Source organism: Hipposideros armiger, unplaced genomic scaffold, assembly GCF_001890085.2.
Source record: "Hipposideros armiger isolate ML-2016 unplaced genomic scaffold, ASM189008v1 scaffold_603, whole genome shotgun sequence".
Lineage (NCBI taxonomy): Eukaryota > Metazoa > Chordata > Mammalia > Chiroptera > Hipposideridae > Hipposideros > Hipposideros armiger.
Genome location: NW_017731953.1, coordinates 864,974 through 891,135, shown reverse-complemented (window position 1 = coordinate 891,135; position 26,162 = coordinate 864,974). Strand labels below are relative to the sequence as shown.

Below are 26,162 nucleotides of genomic sequence, written 5' to 3'. Positions count from 1 at the left end.
GCCGCTAGAGGGAGTACGGGGTTAAGGAGGGGGTGCACGATGCTGATGCTGAACGGGCCAAGCTGGGAAGAAAGAAGAAAGGGAGGGGAGGGGAGAATCGAGGACGGCCGGCCTAACCAGGCCAAGAATGCAGTTGCCCCGGTGGTGCGAGCTGGGCGACCCTTGTGCTTGGACAGGACAGGGTCGGGGGACACGCAGGATGAGCCCCGCGACCACTGGCACCTTCTTGCTGACAGGTTAGTGGGCCGCGCGCGACGGGAGGTCCCAGGGCCAACAGGCCGACGCCTCCCCATCCCCCGCCCAGGTTTTGGGTACCCGGGTGCATTTTCTGGGCATCATCCCTTATTGTTGCCCCGGTCCTCATTGCACCCCTTCTTAAGGATGCCCTGCACCCCACTTCCGGGCCCTGTGTGTAGCTTCCCAGGCTTGACCCCTGGCCTTTTCTTTTTCTCAGCGCTCCGGTGGCCCCTCCCTGGCCAGAGAGCGCAGAAATTTCATCTCCAATTTCCATTCCCAGCCCTCACCCCCATCTTAGACCTGGTGGTGGGCCTCTCTGCATCCCTGCAGCTAAGAGCTGGAGGTCGTTACCCATTCCTTCTGGGGGTCCCGTTACCCCGCGAATGAGCTCTGCGGCCTCGGCCCTGAGGCGAGCCATAGGAGATGGGTGTCAAGCAGCGTCCATCGCTACACAAACACATCTTTTTTTTTTTTTTCTTGAACCCGAGCGGGAGACAACACAAAAATGCATTTCAAACATCTAATTCCCCCTCACCCCCCCACCTTCTTACTAAGCGCATTTCTCCGCGGCGGAAATCTCGTTTTTCTCATGTTTTCAGGATCAGGGGTGCAGAATCATGAAATGCTGGAGTTAAACAGGGGTGCAGGTCAGGGTTAACCCCGGCTAGAGGCCAGAGACACTACAAACAGCACCATTTGCCCCACCAAGTGCACTATTTAGAGAACGCAAAAAACAATTAAAAACAGCTGTGGATGCCTCCAAAGTGCTTGGCGGGCTTCGGAGGCTCTCAGCCACGGCCTTTTGGTGGTGATTACGAGAGATTTTCGCAGATACCTAGCTCTCGCTGCAATGTTGGATTTTTGTAAATCTTGTAGAGTGAATGAATACACTCAGTCACGGCAATCGCATGTTTAATCTTTCAAGCGTGTTGCCGAGATTTGGCCTCAAACATTTGTAAGTATTCTATGTATAAACGTGTATTTTACGTTAGAGAAAATTGCAGTGAGTTACAAGACTCATTTAAAATACTGAGGAAGGATGCTCAAGAAAAGAAAAAAAAAAAGAAAAAAGCCTTAACGCGGATTTCCATTTAAGCGCCTCAAAGTGTTAAGCGCTGAGAAAACGGACAATCTGTTGGTAATCTGAGTAAAACAAGTTTAAGTTAAATGGAAAACCGAATTGTCTACAACTGATTGAGGTTCCTGAAACATGGGTGATTCGCATTAGGCTAAAACAGCATACTTCAGTAGCATTGCTGCAGATTATTTTATATGTAGAAGATAAATAAGAATGATACATTATAAATGATAGGGATTGCACTTAAAGCGAAACTTTCTAGGAATAAACAAAACTAGCACATTTACTGAGATTTAACTTTTTATGAGAAATAAAATGTTGACTATTAGATATATGAATGAATAAAAGATATTTTTCCAGGAAGTTGGGGGAACAGTTCTAAATTTTAGATGTGCCTTTTAATCTTCAGTCTGCACCCTTTTCTGCAAAATAGAATAATTTCAGGATTTCTAATGTTTGCCAGAGTACTGTTCTGGTGACTGCGGGACTGTCAAATTCTTAGCTTTTTTTTTAATCTAGAAAACTTACTTCACCTACTTGTTGACTGATAGATTTTTTTTTTCTAAAAAGGGCAATGAAAATCTAGTATAGATAGTAGGGAAAACTCAAGTTTAAAAATCTATCCCAAGACTTGTAAAGTTTGAATGATTGTGGACCAATTTGATTTTTTATTTCAAAATATTAACCAGGACTTTTTTTGGTAAAATAAAGCTTTAGTATTATTTTTATCATAATAAAAATAATTTCTATTGTACAAAATTCAGGAGAAAAAACTCCAAAAAATGGAAAAAAATCAAGAAGAAAATCAAGATCACCTGTAACCTCTTCATTCTAAGATAACCTCAGTAAACATTATGGAGTTTACATTTTCATACTTTCTCTATGCATATATATATATATATATATATATATATAACCACTGTATATTTTTTATAGAGTTGCATATGTATAATTTCTAAAAATTAAAAATGGGATCAAATTAATTTTTCTCCATTATTTTCTTTCCAAAAAGCCTTAACTGTCAAATAACACTACATTTTCAGGGACTTTTTAAAAAGAAAATAATATTACTTTTTATAATTAAAATTTTAAATGAACATTAGTACATAGATACTTAAAACCAGAGAAATGACAATTTTTTCTGATATTACTATTCTAACATAATCATGGTTATCATTTTGGTGTATTTCCTTGTGTGTGTGTTTTTTTTAATTCCTTTACATATGAAATAATTTTTACTTTGCCTTAGAAATAGAATTTTCTATGAAAAAAACATTAGTAGATAAGTAGTTTTGATGAAACTTTCTTATCTAAAACAGCAAAACAATATTACAATAAAAACAAAATACAAGGTTAGTAGACAATACTTTAGATAATACTTTTGTGTTATCTAAAACTACAAAACATTAAAAACCACCCCCTCCCCCCAAAAAATTAATAAAGAACTTTAAACACTTTTTTGACAGTATCATAAGTGAATTTTGGATTTTCTCAGGTATTTGTTTCCAATGTTGACTCTTTTGTACCCATTTTGCATAAGATTACATGTAAAGCAGAAACAGTTGCTAACGTACATTATTTTATCAAATAATAACTGGGCATTGTATTTGGACATTTTAATGAGAATTAAGTGAGAATCCTTCTTAATGAGAATTTTCTATGGATATATGAAGCTGTGGATTTACCACCTGTCTTTAACTTCTAGTGTAGTGGGAAAATTGTATTTCAAAACAAGGTGGGGTTTTCACTTGTCTCATAATAACTAGACTTTCTATGTGGACGTTTTACCTATTTTTTGACAATTTGCCATTTATTTATGAAGTTGCTGATTTACTTCATGTATTTAGCTTCATTTCTAAGATGGTGGAAAAATTGTATTTCAAAACAAAGTGGAATTTTCATTTGCTAAATAATAAATGGACTTTCTAGTTGGACATTTTATCTGTTTTAAATGACAATTTGCTATGGATCTATGTGTGAACCTGTTGATTTACCATATACATTTGGCTTTACTTTTAGCATGGTGGGGAAAATTTATTTCTCAGCAAAGTAAAATTTTCAGTGGCCAAATATTAACTGGACTTAGTATTTGATCATTTTATCCATTTATTATAAGAGTTTGCCATAAATCTAAAAGCTGTTGGTTTACTTCATATATTTAGCTTCACTTCTAGTATAGTGGACAAATTACATTTCTAAGCAAGGTGAAATTTTCACATGTCTCTGATGAAAAAAACTGGTGAAAGACAACCTCAAAGAGATAAAGATAACGTATTCAGTTTCTATCACTGGTTTCCACTGATGCAAATGCTCTAACCAAAGTGCTGAAGCAGTGCAGAAACCCGGACATGTTAAAAAATTCTCAGTCAAATATTCAAATTGTTTGGGATTCTAATAAGTGCAGTATTTATAGGTCACATTTTCTACAAAATATTTAGCCACTTTGTTTTTTTTTTTTTTGCTAACTAATTACCCTTATTTTATCTGACCTCTTTTCTCAAAACTTATCCTTACCTCAGTTCTAAACACCAAAGTGCAAATTCTATTGCTGATTCTACTCTTAGTGTAAAAAAGACTCTAGGTGAATAGATGATACGGGTTTATGTGTCTGTTAGATTCTTGACTGGAGCTCTGTTTTAGTCTGGAACTTCACAGAAATATTAACATAATGGTTTTATTTGTCTTTCTATCCTTTCTAACCTCCCTGGCAGAGACAGACACATATGACAGATAGACAGACACATACGCGCACATGCAAAACAGCAGTCTTTTTCTAAACTTAAGGATTCAAGCTCTCTAGTCTGTTATTCCCCTGATTTCCAGAAATATTAAGCCAAAAGCAGCAATGCAAAATTCCAAAAAAGCAACTTGTGTTTCTGAGGATCAACAAGTCTTTTCAAGTGACTGTTTTTGTAATTGGGGTTTTCAGGTTGGTAGGATCAGAGAGAGTCTCAATGCTTTTAAAGCTGTTTTCACAGGAACTGCCTCCAAGCAAAATTCTCTAAGCAAAATTCCGTGTCTTCAATTTTTAAAACAATGTTAACTATAGCAAAGACAGTACCAAAGAAAAGCTATCTCTGCAGTCTGACACTAGAGCAAGTATTTCCATCGATGCCCTCCCCCTTCTAGTCTTTGTTCGGTGTGCATGTATATTTTTACATGGCTATAATTTTCATATGTGCATATTGTTTACACTTTGTTTTGAAATATAAGTGAATCTTCTTTCCAGCGAAGCATTTGCCAAGGCTTTAGGACGCTTTGTGTGTGACATGGTATATAGACTACCAGGATTGCTTTGTGAGCGTGAGGCTGGCTGAACCAACACCTGTCAGGTGTGTGGGTTACTGAGTTTGAGTTCGGGAGTAGCCCCTGGTGATGGATCACAGGCTTTGCCTTGGTTATGCTCTTCATAAAATCTTTATGAATGACTTTGATGAAGATACAGGATGTTTGCTGTAAAATCCATGGATGACTTGAAAAGGGATAACTGTTACAAATTGATAACAGAGTGTTGGGTTAACATGGTTTAAAACAGGCTGCAAAGCTATCCAAAAAGACATTTTATTGTAGTAAATGCATCATAATTCATTGATGTGTAAGGAAGGTTACTTTATATGGTGGCAATTTTTGAGGAAAAAGGTTAATGTGAACCAGTGGCATGATGTGGCTGCAAAAAAAAAATCAAATTTAGATTCGAGTAATAAAATAGTGTCCATATGTCACAGAAATTAATCGTACCCTGCTCTAATTAACCACATCTGTAGTATTGTGTCCATTTGTGGCTGTCACATTTAAAGAGAGACGTTGACAAATTAGACAACTTCCAGAACAGTCCGTGGGGATGGTGAGGGGTCTGGCAGTCCTGTCATAGGAGGTATCCTCAAAGGATCTGGAAGTGTTTAGCTTGAAGACTTTAGTAGACATAAACTCTCTTGTTTGCTTCAGAAAGCAGAGCTAGCATCAGTGGGTGAAAGATAGAGATGGATTTCAACTCTCATAGTTAGTGCAGCTCAGCAAGGGAATCAATCAACTTAACACCTTTACCTGGTTGATGCCTTTAAAATATCAGAAATATTCATCTTTCTTGCAATGAATATTTAATTTGAAGGCCACGATAACATTTTAGTGTAGGACAGCAACGATGCTTGTGAGAGAAACATGTTATTTGTTTCGATAAACTGTCTTGAAAAGAATAGCCCTACGTGTTGCAAGTTGATCTCTTACAACATGAAAATAGCTGCAACGGGGCAATTTAACACATTCCTTCCTTTCCTCTCATTCCATTTCAAACAGGAAAGTTTGAGAAGAGAATTAAAGATATTTTTTTTTTCTTTCCTGCAAGGTGTCCTGGTCTTTACTTCCTTCCTAGAATCATTCCTTTCCTGGTGTTTCTAGCTCCCTGAGAGCAGGCTTCTTAGGCAGAATGGCCATGGATGCTGGGGTCACCCAGGTTTAAGAGGAGCAGGTCTCTGCTGCTCTCTGGTCTAGGACAGCTCAGCCCTCAGTGGGTGGGGCCTCTTCCCCAGGGGCAAATGTGGGGCAGTTCTCCATTCTGCAGTTTGCCCCCCTCTAATATGTCTTTGCAATACTTACAATTTATTTTTTTCTTTTCATTAGAAAATAAAACCTTTCAATCAAAAGGAGTTTCTGATACTGTGCTCTTTGAACTTTTCTCTATTTGAGGTTAACCTGGTTTCTGACTGCCTCAAGAATACATTCTTAGTATCTCAGCCCTGTCTTGGGGCAGATTTTTCTTTCCTGGCCATTTGCCTATGGATTGTTTATTTTGATTACCACATCTAACTTTGAAAACGTGATGGCTCAAAATTGTGGAGTATGCACACAGGACCCCTCTTGTGAGAAGTGATAACCTATAACACTTCTAACTCCACAAAAATAATTTTTATACCCTTGAAATACTAAGGAGCCTTGAAAACTAAGGGGGGCTCCAATGAGCCATGTGAAGAAAGACTATTCTTCAATCACCTCTTTTAATCAACTTTTTCTGCTGCTTTCACAACCCTGCCTCTTCCCTCCACACCCAGAACTTTCATATTCTACTCAGATTCTTAGGTCAGAGATACGGTCTCTGTAACTCTGTCGGTGCGAAGTATGTTTTTAATGCTGAACAAGTTTCTCTATCTTTTATACAAACGTTGTGCCCTTTTGTGGTACTGTAATAATGCACAGGGCAACTTCTGATGGCTCACTTCCCGGTTGTTGAAGATGCCACAGGCGGTCCTGGGCTGAGCTCCTATTTCCCAGACAGAAACACTCGAGATGAGCTCCTGGCTTGTCACCGCTGGCTCACCTGATCCGCAGGCAGCTGGCTACTTGCAATTCCTTGAATGCACCGCTTGCTTGGGAAGTATAGAATCCCCAGTGTTTAAATTCTAAAACTTCACGAGCTTATTTCAGGAAATAAATATGAAACCTCAAAACATGAGTTGCTGGCATGATTACTAGTGTTATAATCTTGAAAACAATTGTATGTTAGTAAAGCTAACGTGCTGTTTTCTTCTTCAGTCACTTTGGTAGGATTTTTATCTGTTGTATCTTCCTCTAAAAATTTTTGTGCAATAGTAATGCAGTAGCGGTTTAAATGTTTATTACTTCAGAACCACTCATCTTTTGCGCATCTCACTTTCTACTTAATTGCCTTGGTAATAAGACTTTTAGAATAGGTCTTCGGCATTCCTTGCCACGGAAATCTCGCAGCATCTGTTGTGACATGGAAGGCAGACTTTTTCTTTCCTGACAACTGAAGCTGCTCCTTTCAAAAATGTTTAGGAGTTAGGCAGCTCTGGTGTAAATTCTTTCCCATTCTTTAGCTGTTTACTCATTCAACTGGTCACCACTTTGATTATTATGGAGATTTGGGGTTCACTGTGAATTTGAAAGACGAGATCACAGTTAAATTTTCCTAGTGTAGTTAAAGTGAAATATTTTAGTGCCCGATTTCTTCAGCAATAGTCATAGAAGTAAAGTTGATCCTTTACTTTGGAATGTATACAAAAAAAGAAAGATACAGCCCAAGGTGGTGGGGTTTTTTTTTTTCTCCTTAGGAAATTGGTGTTTCTCGCTGTGCAGTAAAATGACATTGGCTTTTCTCTCCTATGAAATAGTTCATCAATGTAGCACCTTTAACATCTTTCATTTTCTGTAGTTATAGAGTTTATTCTAATCAAAGACCGGTACTGCAGAAGTGGAAACAGAGCAGGTTGCTACATGTGCTTATCAAAATTTCAAATGTATGTTGTTTTTGTCTAGCCGTTTTACTTCTGGGAGTTTAGCGTACAGATATACTCATGAAAATGCTCAAAGATAAAGGTCTAAGGATGTTAATTGTAGTATTGATAATAATTTTGAAAAACTAGGAAAAATAGTGGTCATCTTTACTAACTAATAATTCTGTCATTCATCCTTTTTTTTTATTTTTATGTCAACTGGTTTTGAGACTGTGTGAGTTGCCAGGGAATGCATGGTCCCAGGTATTATGGAACTTTTACACTATTGGGGTTGACAAAGATTAATCAAATAATCACATTTATAAATGTGCCCCTTGGAACTATGATAAGTGCTACAAACACTACGAGAATTTCTAAGTAGGGGATTTGGCCATACAGGGGGATTGGGAAGGCTTCTTTGAGGAAGTACTCAGAGCTAAAGAATGAGTAAATGGTAGTGAGGTAAAGAGGGAAGGTATATTTGAGATAAAAGGAAGAGCTCTGTAGATGCCCCAGGGTAGGTTGACATGGCAAATAGAAGGTGCTGGAAGAAGTCCAGTTAGGTTGGAGCTGAGAGAAGAGGAGAGCACAATATGAAAGGAGACTAGATAGGAAAGTGAGGGAGCAAATTTTGCAGGACCTGTTAGACCACCTCAAAGAACATAATCTTTTTTCCTAAAACCTATAGGAAATCTTGGGAGGGATTTAAGCGGGATATGATCAGATTTACATTTCAAAAAGAGCACTTTGGCTGCTTTGTGAAGAAAGGTTTGCAAGGGTCAGAGTAGATGGCAGCAGACCAGCTCAAAGGCTATCTAATGGTAATCTAGGATAGAGATGATGCTGTGCGGGGCTAGGGTGGTGATGGGGAGATAAAGATAGGGACATTTTGAGGGGTAAACAGCAACAGGAGTGGGTTGTGGATTGAATTTGGGGTGGAGATTGGCAGGAAGAGATGTCAAGGATGATTTCTAGATTTCTGTCACATTTATGAGGATGAGTGGTGGTGCCATTCACGGGGCAAGGAATGCTGGAGGAGGACCAGACTTTAAGGGAAAGACCAGGAGTCCTAGTTCGGACAGACTGAATTTGAAGTGATGGTAAAAGAAAATTATGATTGAGCCACACAACATAAAACTATGCAACCTTAAAACGTGATATCATGCAACCATATTCAAGAGTATGTTAAGTGAAAAAAGTGATCACATTATGTAAAAAAGAGTATGGTGTGTGTGTGTTTATTTGTATATGTATACAAACATGTTTGCACAAGCACAGATTATGGAATGGTGCAAAGACTATTAAGTGTGAATAGTCTAGGCAGTGATGTTGGTGGGATGGCAATAGATACATGAGAGGGAACTTTTATATTTTATACCCTCCTGGTTATACTATTTGAATGAATTAGAATGAGAGTATACACCCTCTATAGAAAAGAAAATTAATGACAGTTTCAAGTAAACAGCAAATATGAGAGTATTTCTTTTTTTCAGTTTTCTTAATTGGAAAATCTTGTAAACATTATTATATTTTTATTTTGGGCAGAAATTTTTTCCTCCAGTTTTACTCCCCTAACCCACTTACATTTTGCCTTTTAATCCTTTTCCACTAGATTGCACTATTACACTAGGTTTCACTATTTTACTAGATTTCACATAGTCTGCATATCATTTTGTATTCTGCCTTTTACTAATTTCAAAACATTCCAACAATTTGCCGATGAGGACATTAAATTGTAATGGTGTCTATAACAACATCAGATATTGTATATCCCTTTTGTTAAGGGTCCCACTGGCGTTCCTTATTCATCTAATATTTCCGAGATAAAACACAGATAGTGAAAACCCAGTAGTATGCCTTGGTTGGGCTGTTTGAGCAAAACTACCCAGAGAAGTGGATAACCCTCCCTTCTCCATTAACTGTTCTATCAAAGCAACACTTCTTCTGTTGACATTAATTTTCCCCATTTTTGATATGTGCAATGCAAAGTTGAATCTTGTGCCCATGTACTTTTGCTTTTGTTGCATTATTTCCGCAGAATAAACACCTGAGTTTCTGAGAGTCAGAGGGTACAAATATCAGTCTAACTCGCTTCTTATTACATCTGACTTTCCTCCAAAGGGTTAAACTGCAGCTCTTAACCAGTATGTCTTGGACAGTGCTGAGTGAAGACTTGCTAAAAATGCCATCCTCTTAGCCCTCGGAGAAGCCATGTTCAGTTGAAGACCCTGTTGCCGTTGCTCTGAGCTGCCTCCAGCGTTTACACTGCCATAGAAATACTACCATTTTTCAAGTGCCTTATGTCTGGAAGAAAAAAAAGACAATACTATATTTTATAATGCCAACTATAACAACAATGACTTTTTTCATTTGAACATCTATTTTTTTTAAGTCACATTTAAAGAAATCTAAAATTTTCTTCATATTAGCTGAAGGTTAAATGTAATAATAGCTCACATTTTTGAGCACCTCATTATGTGCTAAGCACCTTTCTAAGTTTGAAATTCACTATCTCATGTAATCCTCACAAGGTCTCTATGAAATGGGCACTATGCTATCCGTGTCACGTGAGGTAACTGAGCTACAGAAACATTGACTAATTTGCCCAATGGACAAAAATTGGGATTTGAACCTAGACATTGTCTCCAGTGACTGATATTAAACGCTACCTTTCTGTACTCCAATTTTATTTCACTCTAAAGTCATGTTTTACCTAACTTGTACTAAAATGATAAAATTCTAATAATTTTTAATTGTATTAAATAATTACGTATGTGTTATGCCCCACCCTGCTCTTTGTTTTCACAAAGTTTGGAGGCTGCTTCTTCTGCTCTTGGTTTAAAGTCGTGCTGTTACACACCTCTTAGGAATATCTTTTCTTGACTGCCTTCGGAGGATGAGGTGGACAGTCCTCCTCAGCAAAACCTGTTTTCTCCATAGGTTCCAGCTAACTTTTTAGCCTTCTTTCAATGAATTGTGTGTGTGTGTGTGTGTGTGTGTGTGCGCGCGCGCGCGCGCTCGCGCGTGCGCGCATGGGATTAATTTCCATGGGAATTGCATGGAAATCCAATCCAGCAGTCCAGCAGTCAGGGGAAACTTATTTTTCTAGAAAGAAAAATAAATTGAAAATGACCTACTAGTAATAATATCGCAAATTATATTTAAACATATAGTGTACAAATTACTTTTCCATTTAATCATTTGGGGGTTGTATTGACGAGCAGATGACACGGACTTTGGAGTCAGCGAACAGATGGGTTCAAAAATCCAAACCCTGACAGTTATCAAACATATCACCTGTGGTAAGCTATATAATTTCCTAAGACTTCTTATCTTTGTTGTAAAACGGAACTAATAATACCCACTTCACACAACTGATAACATAAGGATTAAATTAGTTAATATGTATAGAACCCTTAGTGTTGTGCCTCACACTTAGCACTCCAAACACGGTAGCTAATGATAATGTCAACTAACATTTTTTCGGAGAGAAAATTATACTAACAATATTTTAATATGAGATAATTTAAAAATATTACAGATAATTGCATAAAGGAAGGGAAGAGAAAATGTAGAGGGCAAAGGAGTGACATAGTGAGACGGGAAGAGATGTAGGGGACATGAGCTATAGATCCAGTTTATGAAAATAAAGTCTGTGTCCACTTATAGTAAAATATGAAATACAATGAAAACAGTGGACAGAGAAAGGCTTGACAATTTGGTTCTAAGGTGAGTGTGCTAATCAGATTAAATTTCATTTTGCATACCCTGCTGTTTACTTGGACAGTGATGTTGGAATAAGTTACTTATTATTTTTATCCCTTAATATTCTGATTAGCTCATCAGCAATCAGTCACTATTCACAGCTCTTCAATTGCTTTTATTAAGTAGCAAGCATACTCCTCCTCCCCCAGTCAGGAAATTATTCAGGTTTGGGTAAGAGGAATGTCTCTTTAGGGAGTGCTTGCCCCAGGCTGGGAGAAACGTAGTCATGCTGCTACAAGACTCAGAATGAATCATAGAATTTTAAGACAAACTTGAAGTATTGTATGGTTTCTAGGGAATTGAAGGGCATGCCAGCCACCTTTGGATTAATCCTGGCTTTGATGATTTATGAGAGGGAGCATTGAGGACTTGAATAAATTGTATGCTTTGATAGGCTAGCTAATTGTGTGAACATCTTCTTAGTTTGGGCTATGTAAATGCAGTATACATGTTGTTCTTTCCTTTTATGTTTATGAATTAGAGCAAAACTCACATCCAGGTACAATTGTAGCATAGATTATCATAAAAGCAGTGAGCACAATGGAGTTCCTTTCAGGATTTCTGAGGATGGTCCATTGTCTTTGGAAAGAGTCCAAGATCCAGTCTATACAGGTTGACTTTTTTTACACATTAGAATTAATTTTGAAAAGTTATGTATAGAATATTTTAAAAGTTAAGTCATGATTTCCCATCCTAACAAGGAAATTTGTTCTCACAGACCAAAAAAAAAAAATTTTGGTCTTTTTCTAATGAAATCAAACTTGAAAGTACTAGCTTTTTTCATTCTGCATTTGTCCATGTCCAGATTACAGTAATTTGTTTTTTTTTAAAGATTTTATTGGGGAATTGGGGGGATGGGAACAGTGCTGGGGAATTGGGGGAAGGGGAACAGACAAGTTGCTGTCGTTTTGTTCTTCAGTCTAGTTGTGGAGGATGTTGCTTCACTGGCCCAAGTTGGCACCATCATTGCGCTCTTCCCTGGCGAGGCACATCAGTCACCGGCTTCTGGACGGCCGCTCACGCTGGCTGCTGGCTACATACGGTACCCATGGCAACCTACTGCCACAGGGGCTGCAGCCTACGCAGTTGCCAGCGACTCACAACAGCCCGGCTCCAGGTTGAGCTGTTGTTCAGCATCTTAGCTGTGGAGAGCAGTGTCACTGGCCCTCATATGTGGGATCCGAACCGGGGCCCTCTGGCGTCCCAAGCCAGTTCTTAACCATCGCGCCACTCGGCCGGCACGTACAGTAAATTTTTTATGTAAGAAGTTAGATCTATGATCTTGGGCACACCATTAAAAACAGAGTTATTTTCACGTTATTGAGATTTCTCTCTCAAGGTGTGAGACTTGAATGTTTAAGCAGACACATCATCCATGGCATTGTGTCTTGCCTTTAGTGACATTGTCTGATGAGTAGAGCCATAAAAAGTTGTCTTTTTATTTAGATTGATTGGACAGTGATCTTCAGTGGTCAGAGTAGAACTTCAGATGGACCATTATACACTTTTAAAAAATGAATGTGCTCAAAGCACATTAGACTTAGACTATTGCACTTAGAATATAGCGATATCTGTGGAATGTGTTGAAACTATTTTACCCTGCATCTACTTTATAACCATTGAGGCACCAAGCTGACTTGTATTTTGAATCCTGTAAAAGCCAACTAGACTGCCCTTACCTAAGACCTGGAAAGCATGAGCAATGATATGTTGGCTCACCTGGCAAGGGCATGTAGTGGCATTAAATCTTATACTGGGTTAGTTAGGTTCTAAAAGCCAGGGTGTAAAACAAACAAACAAAAATCCCGCAAGGTTAAGTCATCCTAGTAAACCCTTTAAATCACCCATAAAGTGCAATGTGTGTAGTTTTGTGTATATAGCTCTAAACAATAATTCTTATGCACAACAGAGTCTGAGAACCACTGGGCTAGAATAAAGGAAAGAACAAATGGGGTACTGTCTGGACACAGCCCATTCTTTCTTTATGGCAACTCTCTAATCAATCAATGGAAAAGTGGATCATCTAAAGAGTGGCTGCTAGCCTGCAGAATTTACTCCATTCTCCATTAAGACCTAGCCTTTATAATCTTCAGACATGTTAATAGATTCGTTTGGTCTTGTAAGGATTGAACTAGACATTATATATGGAAGCACCTTGCTCAGGGATGTGATGGATCGAAATCTAAATGTTTCTGGTCATTGTTCTTTGGATAGTTATAGAGAAAAAATGGGCTACCTGCTTCCTGTCTTTCTGGGTTGGAACTTTCCACTGTCCAGCCGTGACTTACATGTTCTTGCAAATTGGCTGTATCTGTGGGTCAGTTGGAGGTAGGAGTGGGTGAGGTTTTCAGTTCTAAGGTCAGCCCTTCATTTCCTGTATATGATGTGACTCCGTTGACTAACCTCTATACCTTTGGGGTCTGTAGGTCTCCTCTTGTCCTCCTAGAGTTCAGATTTGTGTGTGAGAATCACCTAATGAAACTGTGTAACCCACATTACTGAGACTTTCTGTGGTGGCGTCATGAATATGTGTTTTTAAATTTTTGTATTATGTGTTTTTTAAGGGGGGGGAATGTGCAAATATGTATTTTTAGAGAGCTGCACAGGTAATTCTTAGATAACCAGCATGTTGCCTTTGGAACCCAGTTATCAGGAGAACCCCAGGGGATAGGATACTTTGCCACAAGAGATTGTGAACATGTCTGCTCCTATTTTAGCTTAAATTATTTAGGAATTAACTACTGTATTTTCATGTAGATTTTAAAAGACATAATTTCAGTTATTAAATGAATCAACCATTTATTAGGTGAATCAACCATAAGATTGGTCTTTCCGTAGATGTAAAATTAGCACACTTAAATGTACACATTTTAAAAACTGAATACCTACCAACTTGCTTATTTGTTTGGGGTGCTAGGACCTTTGATTGCCACTCCCAGGTATCACTGAAATGATCACTAAAGTTTTGTTTGCTTGCTTGTTTTAATAACCTGGGTTTTGAATTGTATTCTTTTTTCACTTTGGATGGTAACTTGGTATTTCTCATAACTTAGTATAAGTTCAGAATTTTACTCAAAATTCAATTTGAAAAGGAAATATACTTTTCATCCCTGATTTACTAAGATGAGGAGCCCTTTCAGCATTAAGTTCCTGTACCCCAGAAAGTGTTTGTCTTCATTTGTCCTTACTTTTTGATTCATGAAATATTTTCCTTACTTGTATATGCTTGGTCCTACCCATTCTAATTTTTCTTGGATTGTGTCTCATCAGTTATGCTCCTTTTCTTTATCATTAGTCTCTTTCTGTCTCTTTCTGTCTTTTCGGCAGTTTATAAACAAAATACGTTTCCCCACATTAAAATAGCCAACCTTTCTCATCTTGCTACCCCCCAATCTGTCATATCACTTTATATCTTTGCTTCTCTCTTCCAGCTAATGTTCTGGAAAGATTAACTGTATTTGCTGCATCTACATCCTGACCTTTTGCAGTTTGGCTTCTCCTCTTATCGCTTTATTGGAACTCCACTTTCCAAGAGTCACCAGTAACTTCTCATTTTCCACATCTAGTGATCTTTTTTCTAAGTTCTCGTCCTTTTTGACCTTTTTGCAGTATGTGAGGACGCTGATCACACTGTCTTTCTTGACATCTCTTCCGTTGACATATGTGACACTTCAGGCTCAGTTGTCCAACCTCTCTGACTGCCTGTCTCTTATTTCTATGCTGTATCATCCTCTGCTTTTGCTGTGTAATTGTATTTATTAACATGTTCTTCTCCCTTTGCTGTCCTGCCACTTTTTGTGCATTCTTTTTTGCTATCTTGCAGTTCCAGGAGCTAGGATAAAACTGTGGGGTAGACCTTTGGGGATTCTTAGATTGAGCCGAACCCAGAGGAAATATACTTTAGGTAGCTAGAGGGCAGGAGAATGAGATGGAGACCCAATGTCGTAGTTAGGAAAATGGTGCCCAAATATCAAGTCTGAAAGGTAAGGATGAAAAATGGGAGAGTCAGCAATAAGATTGGTGGTTTGTCTGATGGGAAATAGGATACACAAATGGGTCAAGAATATGATTGTCTATCTTCCCCAGATCACTTTATATTGTACATGAGGGCCTAATGCGTGTTACCTGGGAGCATGATCTCTTTAAGGAATTCCACTGGGGGCTTTGGCGTCAACAATCATTCCTCTGGGAGTGAACTTCAGCTCTGTGTCTGAAGGCCCATTAGGTTCATCTATGAACCAGAGCTCTGTTTCCATCCTCCTTGTAAACGGTTTCACCTGGATATCCAGCTGGTACCCCATATTTAACATATTCTAAATTAAGTTTATCATTTTTATCTTGAAACCAACTCCTCTTTTGGGGGGTTCCTAATGTAGCACTAGTTTATCATTCTGGGTCAAAAATTCAAAGCCATCTTTGATTCTCTTTTTAGCCCACATCTAGCAATTTGAAAAGCATTGTCTCCATGATGGCGTGTAACCGTCGCCGCCTGTACTTCCTTTTGCTTCAACTGCTGATTTATGGGGCTGACTGCTCCTCTACACTCCAGAGAGAGTATCCTATTTAGTTCCCCTAACCCTGATTCTATTCTTCGCTGCCAGTGTAATGCTTCCAAAACTATGAATTTAAAAGATATTTTAAACTTCACAACATTCCTAGCCAGAGATAATTGCTTCCTCACTCAGTGTTTTTGTAGCACTTATGCTTTCTATCATTGTGTATTTATGTGTAATATTATTATATATATGTGTATGTATATATGTATATACATACACATATATATAATATATATTTCTGTCCATCAATTATCAATCCCTATAGATTGTGAGCTCCTTGAGGGGCAGGAACTGTGTCTTATTTCCCTGGTATCCCCATATACGTGTATTCCTTTTATTGACGTGCAGCAAATATTTATTGAATGGAGTTAAACAGCTAGCTGGGCTGGAAGGAATCTGGTCCCAGTTAATAGGAGGTGATCTATGATAGTCATTTTAATTTAACATTAATGTCATTTTTTTGTGCATTTGTTTTATTCTGAAAAGCTTTTTTATTAAGCTGTGCTGGTGGCATAAATGGAACAGTTAACTGGAAGACCAACAGTTTTATTATCAGCAGAAAAATGGCTGCTGGGAAGAAAGATGGTGAGTTTAGGTTGTAAATCTAAATCCCTTTTGGGGAGTCAGTTAAATGTCTGCTTCTAGTGTTGCTTTTTTAGTTATGTGTGGATTTTTTTTTTAATAAGTCAATCTGAAAAAAATTAAATTTTGTTTTCCTAATCTTCTAAAACTTCTGATTTTCTATGTTCTTAATCTGTTATTTTCCAAGTGTTTTTCATTTGCTATAGTTATGCCTTTTTTTTTAACTAAAAATAAGTCTTATGTTTTTAACGTATTGTTGCCCCTTATCCAATCACTGGCTTGCCACTTATAAAAATTGTCCAGTGTGGTTATTATAACAGTTTATTTATAACATTGGAAAACATTAAGAAGTGCATTTAACATAAATCATTTGAAAATAGCATTTATATAACCTTAGAAAAATGGTCAGAAAATATTTTGGCTAATCATGGATGCTTTTTTGAATGACTTTTGTTGCAAAGCCATATTGATATGTTTTGTTATTAAATAATTAGATGGCATCGGTTTGTATTGGAAAGATAACTTGACCCTTGAATGATCTATTGTTCCTTCTAAATTTTTCTTTTGTATCTATAAATGTGTCCTTTAGCAATATGCTAGGACCTTTGAAATAATGCATTTCATCAGGGAGAACAAGACTGACTTAATCACCAAAAGATTCATTGTTTTCAAAATATCAATTGTCATGAGCTGTCACTTAATATTGTATATTTTGATTATTTGCCTCGATGATCCCTCTTACACCTCCCTCCCCACCATTACCACCACACATGCACACACACAATTTTAGCTGTATGTGGTCATGAATCTTAGCAGAATGGTAGCCGGCTGTCCATAACTTTGGGGCAACTGAAATATCTATAAAACACCCATTTAAAAATATTTTTAGAAGAATAGTAATTTTATGAGCTAAAATGGCCTTAATGCCAGAGAAAATTGCTTGAGTACCTTACAGGAGTGATTTGCGGCTTATAATTTTCTTCATACATACCTGAAGTTGGGGTCACTAACTTTATTCCAGCTGGCACTAAATTATTCCTCAGCTGGAATCTTCTATCCCCAGATCTGTCTCACAGTAAGACACAGTTTCCCAACATCTCTTTTACCCAGCCTCTTTGAAACAGACCCACAAACACCTTTGCATTTTTAAGGAATCTTCATTGCTAATATCTATAAGAAAACAGAGTTTTGTAATAGTAACTCCCATGAAAAGATCACAAAAACTTATTTTAAAAAGCATTAGGTGTGCTTGTTCCAAGTCCTCAGCCTATCGTCTCATAGCCCTTTCCCTAAACCCCCCTTAGATCTTCTGATGGGATTCTCCCTGGTTTTGTTTAAGGGATTCACCCCCTACGACCCTTAGCTGGCTGGTTCCTTAATCAAGCTGAGGTCCTTCAGCTTCCTTGGCAAATCTGCTCTTCCTGTTTTCTTTTCTTTTTTTTTTTAAAGATTTTTATTGGGAAATTGGGGGGATGGGAACAGTGCTGGGGAATTGGGAGAAAGGAAAGACAAGTTGCTGTCTTTTTGTTCTTCAGTTTAGTTGTGGAGGACGTTGCTTCACTGGCCCAAGTTGGCACCATCATTGCGCTCTTCCCGGGCGAGGCAGATCAGTCACCGGCTTCTGGATGGCTGCTCACTGCGGCTGCTGGCCGCTCACGCTGGCTGCTGGCTACACACGGTAGCCCATGGCACCCACTGCCACAGGGGCTGCAGCCTACGCCGTCGCCGGCGACTCACAGCAGCCCAGCTCCAGGTTGAGCTGTTGTTCAGCATCCTAGCTGTGGAGGGCAGTGTCACTGGCTCTCATATGTGGGATCCGAACCGGGGCCCTCTGGCGTCCCAAGCCAGTTCCTAACCATCGCGCCGGCCCCTGCTCTTCCTGTTTTCTAATCTGTTCAGTCATGCTTATCTGATGGCCCTCAATGTTGCCACCTGCAGTGTACTTCTGCTGTGTCATCCCCCAAAGACTTGGGACCTACCCTGATTCTGGTGCCCGCACAAGATCGCCAAAGATTCTTCCTCTGAACTTGATGTCATATTGGCCTAAATTGCAGTTATCCTATCTCTTTTCTTCAGTTTCTTCTCTTTTACTTTGATCCCTAGAACTACTGTCCTCTTTGAGCATGTCCTTCCATTTCCTATTTGATTTGCCAAAAAGGTACTCTCTAACCAGCTGTTAAGCCCAGTCCAGTCATTTACTGTGGTGCTGTTTTCAGCGAAACTCACTATTCTAAGACCTTTACATATAGCACTCTCTAAAGTCTCCAAGAGATTCTTGTTTCTTCCTGTTTCAAGCTTTCTGCTCTCATTGGACCTCAGACTTATTTTCTCCTTGGGACCTGAGTGATAACTGTACTTCTCCAAACAGAAATGATCAATCCATCTTTAATCTACTGAGGTAACCAGTTTAGGTTACCACATTCTCTTATTTCCTCAGTTTCTCTTGAAGTCATCCTTTTGCGTCTCCCTTTCTGGTCTCCCTGTCCAATATAAATTCTATCATTATAGTTCTGTATTATCAAAATACCTGATACAGAGAGCATAGTAGTATGTTTCCTCAACTGTGTGAAAAGAATTGTTTCTAGTAGATTATATTGCAGGGGCATTTTAAATGCTATCTCACAGATCTATCAATTTTTCTTTAAGATGTTCTTGACCATGAACCCCAGTCATCTCTTTTTTGACAATTTCAAGAGTGCACAAAAGATTATAAGAGTACTTATATAGTAAAATAAGTTTAGCAGTTGCATGTTTTTATGTAACTTTATTTTTTTTAAATGTTCCAATTCTTAATTTTATCAGTGGAGTGGAGCTTTTTCTGTAAATAGGATTTTAAGGAGTTTAAATGTCTCAGACCAACACTTGTGGCATCATTTTACCTCAACACCCATTAAGTGGTTATGAAAATCATAAAGAGCACTCTAAACATGGAGCCCCTTCTTGTGTTCCTGCGGTGGGGTAAAGGAACTTAAAATTAACCTCTGGAATAATTTAAGTAAAAAGGGATAAGCCTTCACATTACTCCTTTGTATACTTAGATAAACGTCTTCAGACTTCCTTCCTTAAGACAACTTGTGTTCATCATCGTTAGCCTTAATTTTACTGATAAACTTTAGTTGCTTTTTTCCTAAGAAACAACGAGAAAGTCAGAATGAGTGTGTTCTGAATTCCTAATGATTTTCAACTTAAATATTAAACTTTAATTGGACATTCATGAGATTAAAGTAACATGTACTCTGAGTAATTTGGTAGAATCATCTATTACCGTCTTAAAGGAGGCTCCTCCTTAGCTGCTGACAGGCAAGGCGCTGCATGGCTTGAAGACAGAAATATGTCTCTGTGGTTGGAATGGAGCAGAACGTGCCCTTAGGACTTAAAATGTGTATTCTTCTTTGGCAAAGTCAGGAGGAAGGATCACCAGTTTCTAGGATTTCAAAAGACCATTTAGCAGAGAGTTTTTCCTTCTAGGCTCTGGCTGTAACGGCCGAAATGTCTCCTAAACTTTAAGTTTTTTCTTTATTTAAACAAAAGAAACTTCAGGTTTGTTTCTTTCTTGAAATTGTGATTGTCAATTCGCTTCTTCCAATTGTGCAGGGTAATTATGGTAACTTCATGAAGTTTTAGAATGAACTTGGTTTATCTGGTCCATTTCTGGTTCATCATAAAATGAGAGATAATTGAGGAAGTTATGGTGTTATGCAACATAATTAGCTTACTGTAGTAGGTTGTGATAATACAATGTACAGCCACCAAAGGTATTACCTTAGGTTTTCGAATCAACAAAGTACATCATTACCTGGGTTCAAGTCCTGACTTGTCCTTTTAGTCATCCTGTAGGCTTGAATCTGTCACTTAGTCTTGCTGGGTTCAATTTTGTTATCTATCAAATGAAGGACTGAACTCTCCAGGAGAGCAAATGCATGCCAACTCCAATTGGTAGTATCTGTCAGGAATTCTGGGTTCAGTAGAATGCTGAGGCCATATCCCAGTAGGAAGTAACGCTATGATCTGTCTCTTCATAGAGGAAGATATTTAGCATGCCCAGACAGGATGACATCTAAAGCCCTTTTCAACTGTAGCGGTCTGTGAGACTAAGTTTATTGATTACCAATTAATAATGGTTTGCAACCACTTTCCAATTGACATTTGAGAAAAAAAAACAAAACAAATACATGTTATCATTACATGGAAAATCAAGATATTTAACTCCAGTTTAGAAAAATGGTTTCGGTAAGTGGCTTCAGTTGGGTGGGAAAAATCTCATGAAGAAACACTTCTGCTTTTGCTAGAAAAAAACCCAACTAGTGATTTTTCTTCTGCCTCATCTAAAGAAAAGTGGCCCCATCTCTGAGAAGAATGAAGTTTAAAAAGGCAGTTTAATGCCTTCCCTGTGATAAATTATACAGCCCAGTCATGGGCTATCTGTGACTAAAATAAAAACAATAGCTGACCCCCAGGAAATGAATGGCCTGCAGTACTTTGATGTTGAGTAAACTGAAAGGTGAAGGGCAGACTGCAGGGAAAAGCTTTTGATTCAAAGCCAAGATTTATAAAGCTGGATTGATAAAGCACAAGGTAAATCTTAAGGCAAATACACACACACACACACACACACACACACACACACACAAACAGGTTGTGTACCTGGCTGCATGTTGTTGTCTCTCAAAATATTTTTCTCTGGCAATTACTTAATTTAATTAATTAAATTTCAATTGCACTATAGAAATACCACATTAAAAAATAAATTAGGAAGGAAAAACCATAAATATATCAGCCTCTGAAAGCCCCGAAATGAGTTATTGTGGTGCAGAGATAGCAAATGGGATTCATGTCTTATAATCAATTCCGATGCATCGGTAGCAGCTTCTTGGAGTGCTGTGTAGATGGGCTCTGAGCCTCACAAGGAGCTTTTCGTGGTCAAAACTGTAAAATATAAGACAAGCCTTATTCTTCCTGTCGGTACTTACAATTGTAAATTATCAGGGATTATCAGAAAGTTAAATTTAAGTTTAGCAACTGTCTTTTGGATGTAAGTTTCTTTTTAAATAATATTCCATTTCTTAACTTTAGCAATGGGATGGTGTCTCTAAATAGGATTTGAGGAATTGGGATGCCTAGTTGCTTAGGCAAAAGTTGCTTTTACAATCTGTCCCAGATAAGTGGCTATTTAGTATTGTCTTTGTATCTTAAACATATGTAAAATCTTGTTCATCATTCTTATCCAAAAATTTTTTACAGATAATACTTAACTATTAAAGCAATACTATGAATAGTTGGGAAATATTCACTGTATTATTTAAGTAATTTGCACTCAGGTAAAGTACCCATGTCATGCTTCCAAATGAATAACTTACATCTTAAAACTCTCTGAACGCGAGGCAAATGAACAAAATGGAAATGCTTTTAGAAATAGGCTGTGATTTCTTATTAATAAGTTACTTATTAATTATAGTGTGTGATAATAGTCTTAGGCTGATTTAGCTATTGCTAAAGGTAATCGATCATTTAATAGATCTCTTTGTTTAAAATATGCAGTATATTTCCCACACATCAAATCTATAAGAAATTATTGTATACAACACATTAAATCCATTCATTTTGATTTGACAGTTCACGTTGATGTAATGTATGGATTCAATTAAGAGTTTCTATGGTACACTTATTTATTTCTAAATGCATTTAATACGTGGAGTTTATGCCGCCATCTCCTCAGGTAATGCCTGTGTTCTGATGATAGTAAGATCACCTATTCAGAAGTATACTGCATCCCCTAAGAACCAGGCAGTATGCCACGAAAGGGTCTTTGGGTCTCCAACAGAGATGCTGCAAATGCAGGCTGCTTCTTTTCATATCTAGCAGACCGTGTGTTAAGACAGTACAGGTTTGTTCCTACTTGAACACGCAGTCCCATCTCATTTGGTAGTCTGGTTTCTAAACCCGCAGCAGATTAATAGTGGCAAATTAGAAGGGCCAGAGAAGCTGATATGGGAAACATACTGATGGCACTGAGAAATGACAGCTGACAACTTGTCCTCAGATGAGAAAACAGAAAATCTATAAAACACACAGACTTAAAAAACATTAGCAGACCGGGACCTGCTAGCGCTAGTATGATCAGTAAATGACAAGGCAACTAAACAGTCCATAAGGGCGTCACTGCATAATAGATCAGAGTGCAGTAATTGATGTGCCAAATGATGATCTACCATCATGAAAAAAGATCGACCGCCAAGTGCTGTACAGAACTCGGCTCTCTGAAATGTTTCCTTCCTGGGCTCCTCGTAAACTGCGATTTTGCCATCATCTCTTAAACCATAAAAATTAGAAAATGATATGAGTGGACCTTGTAAAGTGATTAATTTGTTGATAAAGAATTTATGAGAGAGATATACACATAATAGAAACCTAGGAACATTACTTTATGACTTTCTTCTCAAAGATTTCAGGCAAGAGATGGCTTTAAGATTTAAACTAACTGGGACTTGCCGGGTCTTACACTACTAAATACTTTACAGCCATAGAACTGTGGTGATAACAGAAAAAGGGCCGGTAACTGTTCTCTGGACTTTTTTGTAGAGAAGGAACTGTGTACGTGCCTAAATGCCCTTAAAAAGAGTCATTGTGATAATTGTGAAGCTATATGCTAAAGATTCATTAGCAATGCACTACCTAAGCCTTTCAAAATTTAATGTTTACTAAACACATCCAAATTTGCTTTTGTTTGTAAGTGATTGTAAGTAAGCACACCTTCATATATTCATTATGATGTTGCTCCCATAGGGAGAAAATGTCAAATGGACGATTAATAAAAAAAAGACAGGCTGCTATTTGCCTAGTATGAGATCCTGCTTTATTTTTCCTACCATCACTGTCTGTTACTTGGTTCTTCGCTCTCTGCTGTAACATAATATACATTGTTAACATGGTCAATGGTTCCTTTATCTTATGAAGAAAACATAGAGACCAGTTTTGTGAAAATATTTTGCTAGCATGGTCACAAGGGACATTGGACCTACATTTGGGGAGGGTGAAATAACTACCCTGGCCACTTTCCCCTCCATCCTTTTGCTCTTCTCAACTCACATATGTGATTTTTCTTTTAAGAAAAAAAATCTATTATTTGTGACTACCTGATTTCAGATTTAAATCCTTGCAAATCTAGCTACCCTTGCTGTTTGAAGATGATATTTTTGACCCCCGGTGATTTGGACTTTCGGTTTAATTGTTTTTCCCATTAATGGTGATGGATTTGCACGGATTTAGCCATACAGTAGTTTCCAGTTTCATTTGTATCCAGTTGCATGTGTTTGCAGAGGTAATAGATTTGCAGCTGGAGACGACTGCAAAGCCATGTGATACACAGCGAGGCCAGAACCTGTGACCTCAGCTTGATTAGCATGGCACTGTACACATGTCTATTTCAGAGATTATTACATTTTAGTACTGCGGATTCTAAGAGTGTTTACATTTGATTTTCAAGACCTGCTTTTAAGGAAAACAATATGTTTCCAGCTTACTGTTTGTGAGTAGTACCTAGACATATGAGAGTGCAACATGTGTTAACTGCTGGTAATGGCCTCTGTGGGTGTTGGTGCAGACCCTATCAGCATTATTTATATAGATCATGTTTAGAACAAGGGCCCATCACTTCGAATTTTCTGTGTCACTTGTTGTTTTCAATAGGAAACAAGGTATAACTACTGCCCCAATAGCTTCTGTTAAAGAGCTATTTGTTTTGCGAGTTAACAAACGGGAAAGGTAAAAAAAGTACTAGAATGTTGTGTGGGTGCCCATAATTTAAACTGATGCTACAGAAAGGAAGTATTATTTTCACAAACAAAACCTAGGGGCTAAGTCATTTTCCATTTCTGGATGATGAATGTGTCATACATCTGGATCATGTTTTTCTCAAAGTAAATGACATACTATAGACACTTAAAGTGAAGCAGGCTTTACTGTGGAGTTGCCAAGGTAACTGACCAGCAGGTATGCAGTTCAGCATATTGCAGAAAGGCACTGGAGTACACATGAATAAAGAAATGTGCGTGTCATCTTAAAACCCAGGAGGGCCATGGTAGGTGGTGGTTTTGCTCCGTAGACTGCAGAAATGCTTTTTATGAAAGCAGAAACCGATAGATGTTCGATACGAGTCCTTGAAGTGAGGCGATCGGCAGTGGCAAGCACCCTTTTATGGCTCCACTTCAGGTCCTCCATGGCTATATAGAAAATATAATCATTTCAATATTATTTAATACGAACAGCCTTCCTTTTTGCTTTGTAAGCTAGCTTTTACCACCTATAGCAGCCAAAACTAAGGGAGACTGTTAGTAGTTTATAATGTAAACGGAGGAAGGTAATCCATCATCTGCTACACACCTATGAGAACTAATTCAAGTTACAAAACTAAAATTGAAGTTGAATATCATATAATTAGTCCACAAACATGAGACCTGTGTTTACCTACACAGTGCTTTCTATTAGAATGTATTCATCCATTCACTAGGCGTTGGTAAAATTATTGAAATATGCTACATACCTTTTATGTGCGGAGAAAATAATGAAGGTAAATGATATTTGATGCTGGACTTCAAGGTGTTTTTAATCTCTAGGAAGAATAAATGAGATAAATCTCCAAAGAGATTCTTTTAGATTATTCAAAATATTCCTGTGCTTTGGATGTAGGGTTATGATCTAGACCAGCGGTTCTCAACCTTCCTAATGCCGCGACCCCTTAATCCAGTTCCTCATGTTGTGGTGACCCCAACCATAAAATTATCTTCGTTGCTACTCTATAACTGTAATTCTGCTACTGTTATGAATCGTCATGTAAATATCTTTTTGTTTTCCGATGGTCTTAGGCGACTCCTGTGAAAGGGTCGTTTGACCCCCAAAGGGGTCTCGACCCACAGGTTGAGAACCGCGGACTAGAATGTAAACCCCTTTGCATATAGAATGAAATAAATGTTGAGCAGGAGTTCACAACTCTCCACAATTTGACTCTTTTCCCCCCCCCGGTTTTTCTCCCCCTACCTGAAATATGCCCCAGGACCTAGCATTGCCGGCTTAATTCCCGTCCTTGACAGGGCACCGCAGTATGCCATGACTGTATCGTGTACATGTTCACCACTAAAATGCCAGAATTCCCTATTTCTGAGTTTTAGAACCTTGCTAGTACTTCACGAGTCATTTGGAATTCTCCTCCTTACAGAAACCTTTTCCAGCTCTTTCCAGCCTCCGTGGCTCCTCGCCATCTTTCCAGTTATTGCCAGAGCAGTTGTTTTCTCTGGCGTCATCCCTAGTTAGGTGGGTGTTGGTCTCCCAAATCAGATGGTGAGCTTAGGGAAGGCAGGGACTGCTCTCCTGCATCTCCATGTTCTCCACAGCACCTTGCGTTCAGGAGATGTTGTGGAATCCAGCTGGTGAAACATCTCCAGTTCGCATCCTCATGATTTTTCTGATTCATATACACTCGTTTTGTGGAATGGGACCATTTCCACCGGTGAGTCAGTTATTCTTGGGTAGAAGAAGTTGGGTACTCGAAATGCCCTGGGATGACTACTTAAGAATACATGTACAAAACAAGTCAGGAAAGCGTGAGTCTCCCTACAGACCTACTTTAAACCTAACTTGCAGCTTCCTTCCCTCTGTTACACAGCCTTTGAAGCAGTGTTTTTAGTAGTAAAACTATGGCTACATGAAGCTACATGCCAAATA

At 38.3% G+C, this 26,162-nt stretch overlaps 1 protein-coding gene across 5 annotated transcripts in view; it reads left to right on the top strand.

The window, feature by feature from the left end:
- The first annotated feature begins 40 nt into the window (after positions 1-40).
- Positions 41-26,162, top strand: part of SGCE (sarcoglycan epsilon) — a 76,358-nt gene continuing 50,236 nt past the window's right edge. For 3 of the 5 annotated variants that reach the window (XM_019624731.1, XM_019624730.1, XM_019624733.1), the window contains exons 1-2: positions 41-236; positions 16,350-16,448. In XM_019624731.1, coding sequence (XP_019480276.1) covers positions 128-236; positions 16,350-16,448 — 208 coding nt within the window. In that variant the 5' untranslated portion in view covers positions 41-127. The remainder of the gene's footprint in view (positions 237-16,349; positions 16,449-26,162) is intronic. The other 2 variants (XM_019624734.1, XM_019624732.1) reach the window with 2 other exon arrangements.